At 44.6% G+C, this 16,376-nt stretch overlaps 2 protein-coding genes across 3 annotated transcripts in view; both read right to left on the bottom strand.

Moving 5' to 3' along the window:
- Positions 1–1,465: 1,465 nt before the first annotated feature.
- TIMM8A (translocase of inner mitochondrial membrane 8A) lies at positions 1,466–4,187 on the bottom strand. Its single transcript, XM_081222730.1, has 2 exons — positions 3,988–4,187; positions 1,466–2,531 (listed from the first exon to the last, which is right to left on the bottom strand). The coding sequence occupies exons 1-2, from the start codon at positions 4,117–4,119 to the stop codon at positions 2,370–2,372; spliced, it is 294 nt and encodes a 97-aa protein (XP_081078856.1). The 5' UTR covers positions 4,120–4,187; the 3' UTR covers positions 1,466–2,369.
- Positions 4,188–4,971: 784 nt separating this feature from the next.
- The window catches only part of BTK (Bruton tyrosine kinase), a 28,296-nt gene continuing 16,891 nt past the window's right edge, over positions 4,972–16,376 (bottom strand). For both annotated transcript variants that reach the window (XM_081221863.1, XM_081221862.1), the window contains 14 exons: positions 15,205–15,333; positions 14,828–14,895; positions 13,805–13,992; positions 13,324–13,386; positions 12,677–12,731; positions 12,307–12,386; positions 12,000–12,127; positions 11,107–11,181; positions 10,438–10,609; positions 9,721–9,937; positions 8,603–8,667; positions 7,874–7,992; positions 7,201–7,358; positions 4,972–5,403 (listed from right to left, as the gene is read on the bottom strand). In XM_081221863.1, coding sequence (XP_081077989.1) covers positions 5,332–5,403; positions 7,201–7,358; positions 7,874–7,992; positions 8,603–8,667; positions 9,721–9,937; positions 10,438–10,609; positions 11,107–11,181; positions 12,000–12,127; positions 12,307–12,386; positions 12,677–12,731; positions 13,324–13,386; positions 13,805–13,992; positions 14,828–14,895; positions 15,205–15,333 — 1,589 coding nt within the window. In that variant the 3' untranslated portion in view covers positions 4,972–5,331. The remainder of the gene's footprint in view (positions 5,404–7,200; positions 7,359–7,873; positions 7,993–8,602; positions 8,668–9,720; positions 9,938–10,437; positions 10,610–11,106; positions 11,182–11,999; positions 12,128–12,306; positions 12,387–12,676; positions 12,732–13,323; positions 13,387–13,804; positions 13,993–14,827; positions 14,896–15,204; positions 15,334–16,376) is intronic.

Genomic DNA, 16,376 nt, shown 5'->3' with positions numbered 1-16,376 from the left:
TGGTGCTCAAGCGTATTGCATGAATCTGACAGATCCTCTTTCTCATTATGTATGTTAGCTAAGCAAGCAATAATACTTTGTAAAACAGACATATCAGTTTGTGTCTAAAGGTAATGAGAATACTTTAACAGGTAATGAAGAATAAGAAATAATGATACAGTAAAAAAATATAATAAGTAATATATAATAAAAAGGAAGAAGTAAGACTATGGAAAAGACTAAAGGATCCTTCCTTTATGACTTGAGGTGTTACATGAACACTTAAATTTTATAGGGGGGGAAAATCAACACAGGCATATAGACACAAGGTATACACCAGATACCCATCCTAAAAGCCTGATTTCTCCTGGACTTCGAATGCCATTATTCCTACTACTCTGCTGCTGCTACTACTACTTCTTTACCATGTACATGTCATCCAAACAGCAGCCAGGCACTGCTAAAACTTAAGTTATATCACGTCACTGTCTGCTAAAAACCCTCAAATGGCTCCCCATCTTGCTTGGTAAAAGCCAAGTCCTCACAATGGCCTATAACACACTACATGATCAGCACATCCCCACCCGCCATCCCCCCATCTGTCTCTGACCATATTTCTTACTATTCTCCTACTCATTTTACTCCAGCCATACTGACCTTCGACTTTTCTTCTACACTGGTGTCACAGCATGCAGTTCCACCTTAGGGCCTTTGGACTTGGCATCACCCCTACCTGAAACATTCTTCTTTCAGATACCTACATGGCTTGGTCACTTAGTTCTTTCAGGTCCCTGCTGAAATGCCACCTCCCCAAAGAGACCTTCTCCAATCGTCTTTAGCTAAAATAACAATGCCCCACAAACATTCCCTGACACCCTTACTCTGCTTCTTCTCCTCGGCACTCATTATATTGACATATGGATGTGTTTGTTGCCTGTCTCCCCGTACTAAAACAGAAGCTCCACACAGGCAGGGACTGTTTCTGTGCACTGCTGAAATCCTGGCACCAAAAACAGTGTCCGACAGAGTAGGTACTTAAATGTTTGGTGAATTGTGTTTTCATCAGGAGTTTAAAAAATTTCCTTGTAGTGCCTATATGGTGGGAAGTTAAACAGGGACTTGAGGCTTCTAGAAATGTGTATTTCTCAACTTTCATGGGTTTGCACTAGAGGCTCCCAACAAGTAGTTCCACTTTAGGTCTATACTCCAGTCCACGAGGACCTGAAGTAAAAGGAGGGGAATCCAGTCATTATAATCTCTTCTACTACACTCAGGGAACTAACCATCAGCACTGAATTCCTTCCCTCTCCATCTCATCTCTAGGTTCTCTTTTCTAACAAAAAGGTCAGCAGTCCCTGGAATACTGTGCCATAATTTTCACGGAACAGGTACCCAGGCTGACTACATTTCAGCCTTGGAACCAGCCCACACCAAATCTCTCCTAGGTGTAGGTGATAACCAGAATAGAAAGCCTTCTCAATCAGACTTGAATCTTGTAGAAGCTTTTATTTCAGTGATTAAAAGAATGCAATAAATGGAAACTATGCTGATTTACATTAGGCATGCACCTCTACCTGAAACTGCTGTTAGTTTTTGACTGGCCTAAATCTTTATAACTTATTTTTTCATTTAGGCACACCTTTAAATTTTTTGGGACCCTGACATACAGGGTAAGTTAACTTCTTCCTTGTGGCAGTTTAGTATGAGAATTATGTTCGCTGGCTAGATTCCTTTAACTATAGGCCTCTAGACTCTCAGGCTACCTGTACTAGCTCAAGACTGTACTTTACATATAGATATTTAAGTGAATCACAGTATAAGGGAGGGAGATAACCTAGAAAGGTGAAATGTACTGTATGAATACTCCATACATTTTTTTTCCCAGCACTGATAATCAAACACTAGATAAGGAGGCCTACAGTCAAGTACCAAATTACTCTTTCCCCCACTGCTGCCCTTTCTGAGAGACACAAAGATGTATATCGATCTCTCCAGAAATCTGAAAGGAATCCACACAAATAACAGATTATTACCTATGTGGTCCCACTATCAAATTATAGAGCAGTTCCACTATTAAAATTATAGGAAGCAGTTAATGGGACTATGAGGAAAGCATCGTCCCACATACATTAATATACATCTAGTAGAGTTTTCCATTCATCTGTCAATTGTTTTCCCAAGATTAGCATTAAAAAACACAACCCCAAACACATTTGACCCTCAAACCACCCCCACACACAAAAATTGGTCTTGTTCATTCTCAGTTGACAGGATGTCCCAAGAGTGACAAAGGTGGGAGCCGATCTCCCCACAGCCTTTTCTTCAACCATCCCATCAACTGCTCTTCATTTCTTGAACTACCTTCCTTTTCCAAAGAGGTAATACTCAGGTCAGTCAGAAAGGCTTTCTGAGAAGACTGGCTTGGATTTCTGGGTCTGTTCCAGTCGATTCAAGATGAATTGGCTTGTATCAATGAAGCGCTCAACGCAGTTCACAAAACAGGCCTCAGCCCGACTGTCCAACTTTGGCCCAGGCTTGTCCATGCACTTTTCCTGCTCAGGACAAGATACAGAATCACAAAGGGAACTTGGTAAAAAAAAAAAAGGAAGGGGAGCTTCTTGTTGCTTAGAGGAAAAACTTCACCTAAAAACAGTATCTGATATGTTAATAATAGTTCACATTTGGCAGCTTGCTTTGTGGCAATTTTCTACAGCCTTACATTAAATTCTCACAACAACCCTATGGAATAGATACTATTATTAATCTTCATTTTACAAAGACGGAAGTTGTGGCACAGAGATATTTTGTCCTAAGTCATGGGGCCAGAAAATGGTGGAGCTGAGATATTACAAAGCAAGATAGGTAGCAAAATACAAGGGAAGTTAACCCTTCACTGAATTTGGTTAGAACTCTACAATGCTACTTGCATTAAATGCCGTTAAGACACACTAAAACCTACCAAAGGAAAAAAGAATATCTATGACTGGAGATTCTATAACGTCTACGTAAGCCAGAGGCTCTTGAATCCTCCCTCAAGACGAATGGAAAATTGTATGAATTTTCCTAAAGGGCCCACAGCTTTCAGATTCTTAAAGGAGTCCTTAACCACACCACCTGCTGGTCCAAATGTAATGAATCAGATTTTTTAAAAGAATTAAAGCACTCTGGTTCAAGGCAGACAGGAGTTGAGTAAGCATTTTTTAAGGGTCAGAGTCCAGCAATACCATAAGTTTATGGTTCAAATGAATTTTGTTCATTATTCTCTGTGGTGTACTCAAGCCTCAGACACTCCACTTCCAAGGAAAATTATCCTTGGCCTCTGAATTCTGTGAACTTTGTATGTCAAGGCAGGGCAGTTATGCTGTCTTTGGCTGCCAGAGAACACTTTGATCCCAAGCTGCAAATAAATGCCTTCTACCCTTTTGCCAAAGTCCCCTCACAGGGCATACTCAATTCCTCAACCTTCAGACCTGAAACGGCTTGGTATTACACAACAATCCAACAAGAAGGCAAAAAAGTGTGTATGTTGATAGAGATTACCCCACTTTTATAGTTAGTGGGCTAGAGCCACTCACTTCTCACGAGGGACGCTTAGAGCAACTGAGTAATCAAGGCAATCTCTGAAGAGTGCAGGGACAGGAGATTCACTGATTTTCTGGGACTCAGGGTGCCAAAAATGAAATCCCAGTACTTGGGGCTCTCATCAGTCTTGGTGACCAGCACTGGCAGCTTCAACCTTAGGTGCCTAAAGTGCTGGTTGGGACAACAGCATAAGTCTTCTATGATCTCCAATCCTCTGCACTAACAAAGCCGAGGTCCGGCGTGACAGCCCTCTGAGAAGCGGAGTCACTCTTTTTCCCTTCCGGCTCGACCTGAGGAACCTAAGGAAACCAAGGGGGTGCTGCTGGGTCCTCTCCCTTCCCCGAATCCCAGGCGTCGTGGCGAGTTGCGCGAGGCAAGGGCAGGAAAGTAGGTACAGTGGCCAGGTCCCAGCCCCAGGCTCCTCACCCAACAAAGTTCCGTCATCTGGTGCACCAGCTGCTGGAAGCGCTGCTTCTGAGTCTCTACCTCGATGAAATGCTGCAGCTGCGGGTCGACCGAGCCCAAACCCGCTGCGGAGGAAGACGAGGAGGACTCCATCCCAGCGCGGCCACGCGTGCAGAGACAAACTCTGCACCAACTCACCGACCTTCACGTGTCTCCGCGGTGGAACCGGAACCACAATCCACTGCCTCCGGGACTGCCTGGGGAGCGCACTGCGCCGGCGCGCGGCCCTACGCGCGTGCCCGCCCCCCGCTCTGTGCGCTCCTCCCAGCCGCCCGCGCGACTCGCACCTGCCCGCGCGCGGCCCCGCGGTGGCGCCACACCTGCCCCCTGAGGTCTCAGGACTCGTCGCCCAGCGCCGTGGCGCTGTCGAGACCTTATTTCAAAAAGACAAGAAAGAAAGAAGGTAAAAAAAGGAAGTTACTTCAGACCATGTGGCCCGTTCCTGGGCGGCCCAATAGCCCCGCCCCTGCCGGCTTCCAAATTGACCCGCGCTTTCCCCACTGCCAAGCTAGTGCTCAGCCCGGACTGCTGGGCCCGTCACTTAGCTGTCCTGGGCCCCTGGCTCTAGTTCTTTAATGGAGTTTACCCCGCCTGAGGTGGGGACAAGAGGATCTGGCAGAATTTGTCTCCAACTGTCAGATTCATTCCAATAGTACCTAATGCCTACTGCGTGTCAGGCAGTGTGCTTTGGTTTGTGATCACTGTCTCTGATTCAGAAGCAGAATTTTACAAGAGCCATACGGGTTAAATGCGGAGAATCCTGTGGAGTTCTCCAAGTAGGAATATGACAAACGAGTGCCACACAGCAGTTTTATAGGGCGCTTCAGAGAGGCTGCGTGATTAATCGAAATAGCAAGAAACTTCCATGCTTTCCAGTGATTTTATTTTATCAAAACACCCTCCCCTCCCATTTTTATTTTTATACACCATTTTATTCCTGCCAAATTCTACCTCCCTCCCTGCAAGCTCTATTGCCTACCCAAAGAGCAGTTGGACCCATTGTGAGGCTATTTACATTCCCTCCCTCCCCAAAAATGTTTCCATCCCAAATTCAGTCTGTTTTCATACTCTTGGGAAATTTCCTCTCTGGGGGAAAATACCAGGCACAATAATTCCTTGGCCTTTGCTCAGAAGGTACTATCCAAGGAAAGAGATAGAAAGGCATTCCTAGATGTGGAGAGGGGCCTTTGTGTATTCAGCAAGAGCACAAAGGCTCCAGGGCCTGTAAGCCTGGGATTTCCTTAAAGAAAGTGAAGTTGGGGCTTGTGGAGTAGAGAAGTAGAACCAAGAAGCTTATTGGTGAGCTCAGGATTCTTCATCCATGACATCTAGAATGTTGCTCAGAAGAATTTTGAAGGTGGGACGTTCATCTGCTTTCTAAAACCAAAGAGAAAATAAAGTGTTATCGTGGACTAGAGTCCAAAGTTCAAGGGAAGCACAGTGAGTAAACAGCAAATATTTATGAAGTTTATGCTATATGCCCAGTAGCGTACCCTATGGATTACCAAAAGAAAAAAGGGGTGGGGGGAGAAATAGAAGTGCTCCATAAAATCCTTGTGCGCTTTAAATCTTTAGTAACTCGGGTTATTAATGTGGTGTGGACAATGTAAAAATTCCACTGACAAACACTGATTAAAACTAAGGGCAAAATTCATTACATAATTGTGCACCAATGCATTCTTATTTTGGAACCTCAAGTGGCTACCAAAGAAGTTTAAGTGGTTGACAGAGCTGAAATTCTATAAGCTGTGGTAATTTTTAGTTTGGTTTCAAACACTTGTTTCTACCATCCTGTAGCCAAAGTTAACAAAGGAATGAACATTTCAAGACCATGGGCTGCATCACTGGGTAGGGATCCTAAGCACCTGGGACCTCTTATTACCACCGTCTGGCCTCCAGACTAAGGCCTTCTGTGATAGCCATTGGTCCATAAGCCCCTGAGGTATTTAGTGACTCAGGGCATATTCATGCAAGAAGGGTCTCAATCCATCAAAACCAAAAAGTCATCAATTTCTTGTTCCTTTGAATCAGTGATTCTCAAACCTAGCTGAGTATCAGAATTTCCTGGGAAGTTTAAAAAGACATACCCAAGTCCCACTCTAGACATACCTAATCAGAATCTCTGGAGATAAGGCCCAGTTTTAAGAGTTTCCCAGGGATTCTGATGTGAATCCAGTTTCATGACTACTACTTTAAACAAGCTGTGGAGAAAGTGCCTGTCTGAAATACTTAACTAGCAGAGTGAGGATGTCCTAGTTGGGAGGGAGCATAGTCAATCACCCTTAATCCTGCTTGGCACAGGAGAGAGAAGGGAAATGGCTCCTAGGGGTTTGCCCTTTCTCCAAACTTTCTTTGTGACCTCAGTGATTTGTTGAAGGGAAAGGAGCCATGTTCTGATCCAAATGCCCACTTTTCACCCCACAGAGATGGCTCCAGGTTCACATATATGCTTGTTGGACACTGTCTGTCTTTCCCTGTTTCTAGTGGGGCAGAACTAAGAGCTGAGCACTCATTTCCTACTAGACATTTAGGTTGCCAAATTAAGGTTGCCAAGGATCTACTGAAAGTGGAGAAGGCACCCCTGGAAGAACCCAAGGTGAGAGCAGCAAAGCATTTTAATAGTGGGACAGGCTCTTTATTTTCAAAATACCACATCTACCCACATATCCCGTAATGCACTGTATTAAAAAAAAAAAAAAAACATGAACACTACCTATTTTAGTTTCCTTTCAGGCCTTAGGGTTTAAAAAAAAATCTCATTTAGGACCACAGCCAGAAAAGGTGTGCAGTTAGTAAAGTAGAAGAAAGGGCCAATGACTCCCAAAGGAATGAACACAGATTTTAATGACTTTTCTTTTTTTAATGTCCGTACACTTGTCTGAGTGCCTTTGGCTGCCTGCTTATGCTAGGTGACATGGCCCCACAACACCCCTCTCCCTAAAGCCGAGTTGGTATTGGGGTCTGCTAATGATACTCTAGTGATAATTGGAATGGGCCTGGAAAAACTTCTGGCCGTGAAAGGATTGGGGTGTAGGCCAGGATCCAAGAATGTGCACAGCTATCTGTCTGTGCCCAGCTGCTATGTGGCCCGGGAGAGTGGGGCCAGGGTGCTTGGCCAGCTAAATGTGAAAGTAGGTTCAAGGAAATAATTTGAGGTCCCAGTAAAACACTTACCTCATGCCAGCAGCTATACATGATGGTATATACCCTCTCTGAAGCGAGATGAGGCCGGTAGAGACGTAGGCCTTGGGCAATGTGTTCAGCTGTTTCACTGTTAGTAAATCTTTCATATGGCATCTTCCCCAGAGAGTAAATTTCCCACATCAGCACCCCTAGAAAATGAAAAAAAAAATGTGTTGTTTCTGGGTAGTAGGGATCCTAGTCTTCCTAAATCAACCTCAAACATTACATTCATCTGGTTCCCCCCTCTGTGCTTTTTTTCGTTTTGTTCAAACTTCTGCTATAATACTGAGTACACTGGAGGGTTATCAGGGTTGCCCTTGACTATTAGTCCTTTAGGAGAGAGACATCATCTTATTTGTCTTTATAGTTACAGGGTCTGGCAGAGTCAGAGTCCGTGGTACATAATCAGTATTCAGAAGCTGTGGCATACTGAATGAATTGTTTGTTTCCCTCAATATATTCTAAGTTCTAAGAAGGCAGGGATCATGTCTAGTTTACTGTTTTTAATCCCCAGAAACCTCTGTGGTGCCTGACTCCCTAAGAATTAGATGAATGAAAGCAAGAACAAATAACAGTCTCTCTGTGCAGGTTGCAGAATGTGAATTTCCCCCACTGCGTTCCTTTTCCTTTGAGCTGTATAATCCATGTAATCTTATCCACTCACCAAAAGCCCAAATGTCAGATTTGCTGCTGAACTTGCTGTACATAAGAACTTCTGGTGGAGACCACCGGACTGGAAATTTGGAGCCTACTGAGCTTGTGTATTCATCATCCAGAACATACCTGCAAAGGATTCAGGACTTGTTACTGTTAGAATTTGGAGAGCTTGATATTTGCTTAAATTTTCTTGGCACAGCCACAAGAGTTGCACAAATATAGGCCTACAGGCCAACCAGTGTCTTTTACAAATGTTATTTCTAACAGATTCCTGTTTTCATATCCGATTTAGCTTTCCTGGTTGACAATATGGTTACAGCAGGGATGAAGTGAAATAAGATCTAATAGGTACTCCCTTCCTCTTCTCTAGCCTTCTTTCCTTTCTCTTTTCTCGTCCTTCCCTTCCTTCTATTCTGCAGTTGTCAGTGGAAATTAGACTGGTTAGGAAAGAATGAGACATGGAGTAAAGTCAACAGGATTAACAGATCAACATAAATTATTGGAGAAATTAGCTTTTAAAAAAAGAGCAAAGGAGAAAGGAGAAGAGAGGGATATAACAATAAAACAAGAGGTGGAAAGTGACTTAAACCATTCAGTAAAAGAAAAGGTATAGAAAGATGGTGGAAAAGACCAGAATTAGGGGGAAAAGGGAGAGGATTAAAAATTACAGTGTCACCTCATGTTTGTACCGTGCCATTTTTACTTTTAGAGGGAAAGATGAAAAAGGCACACTCACCTGGACAGGCCGAAGTCAGATACTTTAACAACTCCTTGATCGTTGACCAAACAGTTTCGGGCCGCCTGTAGTGCAACACATACCAGTGAGACTCTGTCCCTGGCACACAGGTTAAAGGCACAAAACTTCTGCCCACCAGGGGAGTGAAGCCAGGGAAGCCTCATCTTCACATAGAGACACCTTCCCATCTAACAGGAGTCAGTTGATGCCCCTGAGAAATTTTGATGCACTTCCACCACATATAGAGCAACCCCCCTAGTCATAAGTAAAGCACTGAGGACTTGTAGAATGATTTCACTCACATTGGCAATTCCACAACAACCCTTCCTGCATTGAAATGCCGAGAGAGTTAAGGGAGAACAGAAGGCAAGTGTGTTTTGTTTTCTGCTTTTCTACCAGTGGGACTAGGGCGATTTGAGCCTTGGCCTGGCTGAAATAAGCAGGGCCCCAAACTCGGATGCCTCCAGAGGCCAGGCAGGTGAAGTGACAGAGTGAAGTGGGTGGGCGGAGGTGTCAGGAAAGTGTCTGGTCTAAAGGAGGCCAGCCACTTTCCTGTAATCAGCCAGACCATATTGTAACAGGCCCACATTTTCATAGGTGTCAGCTCCAGCCAGCTGTTAGCATGGCCTATGGGAATGTGGGCCTGGTGTTACAAGACGGTCTAGATTTTCAAGAGAAGCCGGAAATTCAGTTCTTTAATGTGAAATGTTTTTAAGTGTTTGCTAACTAATATATAACATTAAAAGAAACCCAAATGCACCAACAGACCCCCAGTTTGTGACTCTGATATAACCAAAATGATGGTTCTGTGCTAAGAGCAGTCCCATCGGGAAGCAGGGCTACCCTTCTGTCCCTGAAGGACCCCACCATTTCCTTGTCATGGTAGGGGGTTGGGAGTGAGTGCTCTAGCTCCCACTATGGCAGAACTTGTGGTGTTGAGGCCGGAGATCTTTGACTGGCTGACCACTGGGGCAGAGGCTCACCAAACTTACAGTGTTTTCTAGATAAAACTAAAATGATGGCTTCAGCCACCCTCCTCAGCCATGTGTGATAGGTCTTCCTTTGCTACTTCCACCCCCTCAGCCCTCGGACCCAGGCCAGTCCTTCTGAGGTCCTACCAGGTCTCGGTGGAGGAACTGCTTTGACTCCAGGTATTCCATGGCTTCACAGACATCCTTGCACATCTCCAGCAGCTGCTGAGTCTGGAAGCGGTGGCGCATCTCCCTCAGGTAGTTCAGGAGGCAACCATTGGCCATGTACTCAGTGATGATGAAGATGGGGCGCTGTTTAGTGCACACGCCGTACAACTGCACCAGTTTCTCATGGGACAGATTCCTACAGGAAAGGCAGTGAACTAGTCCTCCCTTTCTGGCTCTGAATACTATTCAGAAAGGAGCTGAGGAGGAAAGGAGTTGACCTGGGAGTAGAGTGTCAGATGAGGGACCAAAGTAACAAGATGATGCTCCTCCCTACCCTAAACTCCAGAAGTGCCTAATATATGAGGGTGAGCCAGGATTTGGAGTCCATCAATAGAACAGGAAACAAGCCCAGGGCTGAATGAACACTAAGGCTACATCAGAATGTCTTCCTTTTGAAAGTCTCATTTTCTACATTTACCCCCAAATGCTACTGAGATGGTACATGCCTATGATCAATACTACTCTCCACCAATATCTAAGAGAAATGACTACCTTAGCAGTTACTCCCACCAATCAAAGTTTGACCTCAGGCCGTAGTCCCAAATCTCTCTTACTATAAATCACCTTAAACCCCAGTGGGAACCATCCTGGTAATTCCTAGACTGGATGGAGGGTTGAGTTTGGACTGTAACTCACATCATGACTTTGGCTTCTTCAATGAACTCATCCTCAGACATGGAGCCTTCTTTGATCATTTTGACGGCCACGTCATACCGGCCCCTCCATTTCCCATACTTCACTACTCCAAATTGTCCAGTCCCCAGCTCCTTCAAGAAGGTCAGGTCCTTTGGATCGATTTCCCATGATCCTATAACAACAAAGCCTTGATGTGATTATTTGGGAGTCATGTATGTATAATTTCTACAGTAGATAAGAATCCCTACTGGGGGTAGAAGTAGACAAGCAGTAAAAGGGAAATTCTCAGGGGTACTAATCCATCTTTGCTCAGGTAAATCTCAGGGACAGGGGATTACTGATTGGAGGAGTCTGGGAATTTAGGTACAAGTCAGGCATAAAGCAAGAAGATAAACTAGACATCCTCTTAAAATCCCTTTATGATTTTTTCCCCACAATTAAAAAATAAATCCCTTTATGAATCTATGTTTTTGCAGTCCCAGTAGGAGCCACCAGAGGGAGGAAAATCATTAGATAACTTTGGTCTGGCTCTGTCTTAACCTTCCTTGCAGCAGCTGGGATAGAACAGTGTGCTGCAAGGATGATTGAGAGGCAAGGTCTGGTTGGGTCTGCCAGACGTAGTCCTTCCAACTGGCCGGTCCACCCTACCCTAGAGAAATAATCAGTTACCATAGCCCAGGCCTGCAGTGGAAGGCGCATTCTTGTTTTGTTGAGACACTGGATATTTGAGCCTAGATATGAGTCCTGAAACATACAAAGAGAGTCATGCTGCTGGTGCGGAGCAGGGGGTGAGATGCCTCACACACCCTCACTTAAAGCCTCACGCTTCCAGTGTTCATCTTTCTAGTACATTTTGAATCCCAGAAGATCTCCATGAACCCGAATTTTTCTGGAAGTTTCTCCTCTTACAGATGTTCTTCAGGGACAAGAAAGAGAGAATGCTAACTGAAATATACACCCCAGCTAAATATATCCCCACCTCCCAGCCTAGCCTTAACTCACATGCTACTTCTGCTTTTGATACTGAAAAGTGTAATTGGGACTACATAAAATGACAGCCTTGATACTGCCTTGCCTGGACATGGTGGACAGCAGCAAGCCTTCTTGATGAAGTTTTTCCCATGTATTCGTGCTCTCACCAATCTCCCAGTTTTTAGAATGACTACCCTGCTTAGAAACTCTCTTCTGATGTTTTTGAGCCTGTATGTCCTTTGAGGGCAAGGACTTCAACTAATAGTTTTCGTGTGTTCTCTAGTAACAAGAAAATTGCTGAGTACACACCAGGAACACAATGAATATTGCTGATTGATTAATTACCAGTCTCCTTTATATCTTTCCTTAGTACTGAGCATCAATCACCAAATAAGAAGTCAGTCCCTACAGGGCATAAGGTCTGCCTTTGACCACCTCTTCACTTGACCTCGACCCAGCATCACAGGGGTTTATTTTCACAGCTAATTCCCATTACCCTGTGAGGCTTATTCTTCTCCTAACCACCTTGTCCTAAATTGCTTCTTCTGGTATTTGTCACACCCTTCTTCTCTGGTTCCCCTGGTACTTACCTGCCGAGTTATGCTGATGGTAGTTAATAAGCTCAGGGATGGTGCTGAAAAGGTGCTTCTCAGCCAGGTAATACTGGCTCTGAGGTGTGGAACACACAACATAATGGCGTATCACCCCTTGAGGTTCCCTGAAGAAGTGGACACTGAGTCAGCAACTTGGGAACAAGGGTCCAAAGGACCCAAGAAGTGAAGTGAGATGAGTTTTGAGTTTAAGTGACAGAGGATGTGAGAGGAGCACTCCATTAAGGAACTGCTGGTTGGGCACCCCTGTCCTTTGTCCCCACGGCCTTGAAACAGTAACACTTACCCTGTAGATTTGGCAAACACAGACACAGTATATTTTCCAGCTTTGCTGGAGTCTCTAACAATGAAGCCTCCTTCTTTCCCCTGAAACGATGAAAAAGAAGCTGACCGTCAGGAGGAAGTGGTGCTCACACCTGCATCCCACCTGCCCAAACCCGAGAGAAAATACTATAGAAGGCTTGGTTTCACTGCCAAGTTCCATGTTTGAGCTGCAGCCTCATTGCTTTTGACAGTGAAAAGTATAATTGGGACCCCATAAAATGCCAGCGTTGACCCTGCTTTACCTGGAGATGGCGGACAGCAGCAAGCCCACAATTCAGGATCCTTGCTTGCTGTGCAAGGAGAATGCCATTTGCTTGTGGTCACATACTTACCTCTTGCTTTAGCAGTTGCTCAGCTTGACTCCGAGTCATGTGTTTGGAATACCACCTGCAAAGAGAGAGTGCTTGTGTAGCTCCTAGGCCGTGGTGTAAGTGGCTCAGAGATTAGAGTGCTGTCTGAGGCTCATCCATGCCAGTGAGTCAGTCAATTCACTCAACCTCTATTTACCGAGTGTCTTATCATGTGCGTAGCATACTACATCCCTTTCCCAAAGCATGCTTGGCACTGCAGAATCATGGAAATGGAGAGTAGAGGGCAAAGGCAGGTGGCAGAAGGTTGCAGGGAAGGGATCAGGGACAGGGCCTTCAAGGACAACCCACTTCCATGATTAGGGAGGAAGCACATCCACAGAAGTTTGCCATTTTCACCTTTTCAAATGCTTCCTATCAGATTGTCTTGGTGTGGTTCTTCCGGATTTGGGGGGAGGAGGGGGTGTGGTGACCTCTCCAGCTTTCATCAACAGGGTGTTTGGGATGAGGGTAAGACAGAGGCACTAACTTGAGTGGCATCATTTGACCCAGTTGACACTGATTTTAATAGGTATCTTGAAATCAAAATTTTGTTGAAAGTATGAAAAGAAGTTTATACTATATTTAGTTCCTCTGGGAAGATTGTGTGCTAGGAACATAAGCATACTCACTCATACATTTCTATGGAGTCCTCTGCCTCGGTTACATAGTTACTAGGGATGTAGCCTTCCTGCCTGTAGAGGAGACAACGTGATAGATCATCCAGCACTTCCCATCCTGGGTGAGAGACAGATCTGGACGCCCTGTATCCTTGGGCTCAGAACCAATCTCGAATGGAGGTATATAAAATGCCCCTCCCTCCAAGAGAATCATGTTGCCAATGCATGGCTAGGCCAGTGAAGTGTGTAGCTTCTGCACATGCGGCATTGATTACATGTGCTCGACAACATGTGGGCCATACTCTACAGGCTCAGAGAGGTGGCCACGTGTAGAGCTGCCCTCTGAGAAGTACTTGGAGGGAGAGCATATTCCTTTTGGTGTGGGAAGAACAATTTCTGATCAGGATACTGAGTAGCGGAATTATGCTGCAGGATTTTGCGTGTGTATAGGGTACGTGGGCACAAGGCTCAGGAAGGGCAGGCGTGAACTCACCCATTTTTATCCTGGGCTCGCCACCAGGGTAAGTTGCTCTCCTCCAGGATAAAATATTCGTTGCCCTTCCGCAGCTGTAGATCATTTGCATTCATTGGCATGTAGTCATAAAGGGCTACAACTTTTTTCAGCTCGCTTGTCGAGACAGGTGCTGCTGTTGGCTCAGGGGGCAGTGGCTTTTTTAAGATCTGTGTTGTTAAGAGGAAAAAGTAGGGGTGGAGTTGGCTAGATATGAAGCACTCTCCTGTTCTTCCCCAACTCTCTGGCTTACTGGAGACACTGTTCTAACCCAAATCAGGCAAAATAAAAGGTTTATTCAGCATTCATTCAACAACCAGTTTTAAGCACCCATGCAGGGGCTCTCAGCCTGGAATGCACATCAGAACCATCCAGCAGGTGGCTAACAATCCTGACACCTAAGCAGTTTCAAAGACCAATTATGTCAAAATCTCTGAGGGCTGGACCCAGGCATCAGTATTTTTAAACTTTCTGGACAAAAACCATGTACAGCCATAATCGGGAAAGCTTCTTGGCACTAAACTAGTACATGGACCTACTAAGTGGCTCTGAATCTTCTTTTCTTAGTTTGTAAAATGAGTATAATAATTCCTGCCTTGCTTACTTACAGTATATGAGAAAGAACTTTCTAGACCTCAAAAAGTAACCCCCAAAATCAAGTTTTAAAGTAATATAATAGTGATAAAATCAAGATGTTGGGTATATGGATATTCACTGTTAAAATTTTTCAACTTTATGGTTGAAAATATTTTTCATTAAAAAAAATCAGGCTTTGTTTTGTTTTAAACAGGTGATTGGATTAAATGGTTGCCAAGAGCTTCCTACTAGCCCTCCATCTCTCCACTAAAGAGGAAGTCCTAATTAGAAGGACAAAGCCCCTGTCTCAGCAAGAATACCAATTTACACTGCCAAATCCCAGGGAGAATTCTAAGACTTTGGTCTGTTTTCAGGGTGTGATTGTAAGTTTCAATTTAAACAGTAGCAGCACCCAATTTCCCTGTATACCTGGTCCTCCTCAGGCGTGGGAGGAAGAGGCTTTTTTGTCTTTCTGTGCGAACTCCCAGGTTTTAAGCCTGCAAAGTGAGAAACCAGTGACGATAGATACAGAGTGCATCTTCAGAAAGGGCCCAGGGACAGGTTTGGTCAGGAAATTTACTCTTGTACTCATTGACGTTACGTAAGTTAGGAAAAGTCCGGAATGATACAGCCCAATGCTACATCACCCAGCTGGAAGAGCACCAGCTGAATTTTGGCCCCCACTAATCTCGTCTCCCACCCTCCTTTGTGCACTGGCCCAAATGTACAAACCTGGGTTTGATAGAGCCCCGAGAAAGTGATGGATAGTCAAAGGAGGGAGAAATTATATTGATCAGATCTCTTACTTCCATTCCTGTTCTCCAAAATTTGGCAGCCCATAGCATTTTTGGCTGTCTGAGAGCAGCAGAGATACTGCCCATCGATCCAGAAGCAAGGGTGGTATTTCTGTACCAGATCACTGTTGTACCGGATTACTGTAACAGGAGAGAAGAGAGAGAGAGAGAGAGAGAGAAAGAGGTCACATCTGACATGTGGGAGAAGCCACCATAGGCATGTTTTCCTCCTTGAGTTTAGTAGTGAGCTTCAAACAACTGCCCCTTCCTCAGCCACCCTGAAGGGAAGCAGACAGAGGACCAGTTGGCTCACATGCTTGGCCCCAGAGAGTTCCTGTGCAGTTCTCTTCAGTGGTCTGTTATGATGACTATCTCCCAACCGGTGACCAAAGTGATAAGAATATCTGATTCTCCAGAGCCCCAGAACAAAAATATTTTATCTTTGTTTTTCCGGTAGCCATTACAGTCTTCCTGTAAGGCAGGTGTTGACTATGGTGGTCTTTTCCAGATAAGGGAAACAACGTGACAAGCCAGACTCTCACTCCGGCTCTCAATATACCAATGTCCCAGCTCCTGGGGTGATCTTTTAGAGATATTTGTCTTTGTGAGAACTTCTGCCTCACGCTTTCTGTGTTCATAGAACAGTCAACAGAGCAGAGCTCAGGATCAAATGAAGGTGATTCTGCCTCGAGAATAAACATAGTTCAGTCTTCCTAGGGCCACTGAGGTAGGTTGAGCTCATTATGGGAGACAAACACAGCAGTTCCATTTCCCTCACAGGGTTGTGAGGCCCAAAAGATCTCTCAGGATGAGAGATTCGCAGATAAGAGGAATTAGTTTTACAGTTTTTAATCTGTGGCATTGCAAGAATCTTAACTGGAAGTCAGTTAGACAAGTCATCTTGGGATCATGTTGCCAGTTAACAGAAAAGCAAAGACAAATGAAATAATTTACAATAGCTAGCACTGGGGCAAAGACCTAGGCTGGTCTAAGAATATGCATATTTGAGGACATACACATTTCAGCATTTGAGGCTAAAAAGAAGCTCTGTGTAACTTTTTTTTAAAGATAAAAACAAAAACAAAATAAAACCTTCCTCTGTAGGGACCAACTTAAGTCCTTAAGAGCTTGCTAGTCACACTCCACTCACTTAAGACCTTGGGGGAGGCCTAGAAGCTACTGGT

Source organism: Mesoplodon bidens (assembly GCF_964165515.1).
Source record: "Mesoplodon bidens genome assembly, chromosome: X".
NCBI classification, from domain to species: domain Eukaryota; kingdom Metazoa; phylum Chordata; class Mammalia; order Artiodactyla; family Ziphiidae; genus Mesoplodon; species Mesoplodon bidens.
The sequence above is the reverse complement of the archived record's forward strand: the minus strand, read 5'-3'. Positions and strand labels throughout refer to the sequence as shown.

What these genes read in the sequence shown, in the direction of transcription:
- TIMM8A (XM_081222730.1), bottom strand. Translation starts at nt 4,119, where the DNA reads ATGGAGTCCTCCTCGTCTTCCTCCGCAGCGGGTTTGGGCTCGGTCGAC. An exon ending in AGATGACGGAACTTTGTTGG is followed by an intron (nt 2,532 to 3,987) that starts GTGAGGAGCCTG and finishes TGTCCTGAGCAG; the next exon opens with GAAAAGTGCATGGACAAGCC.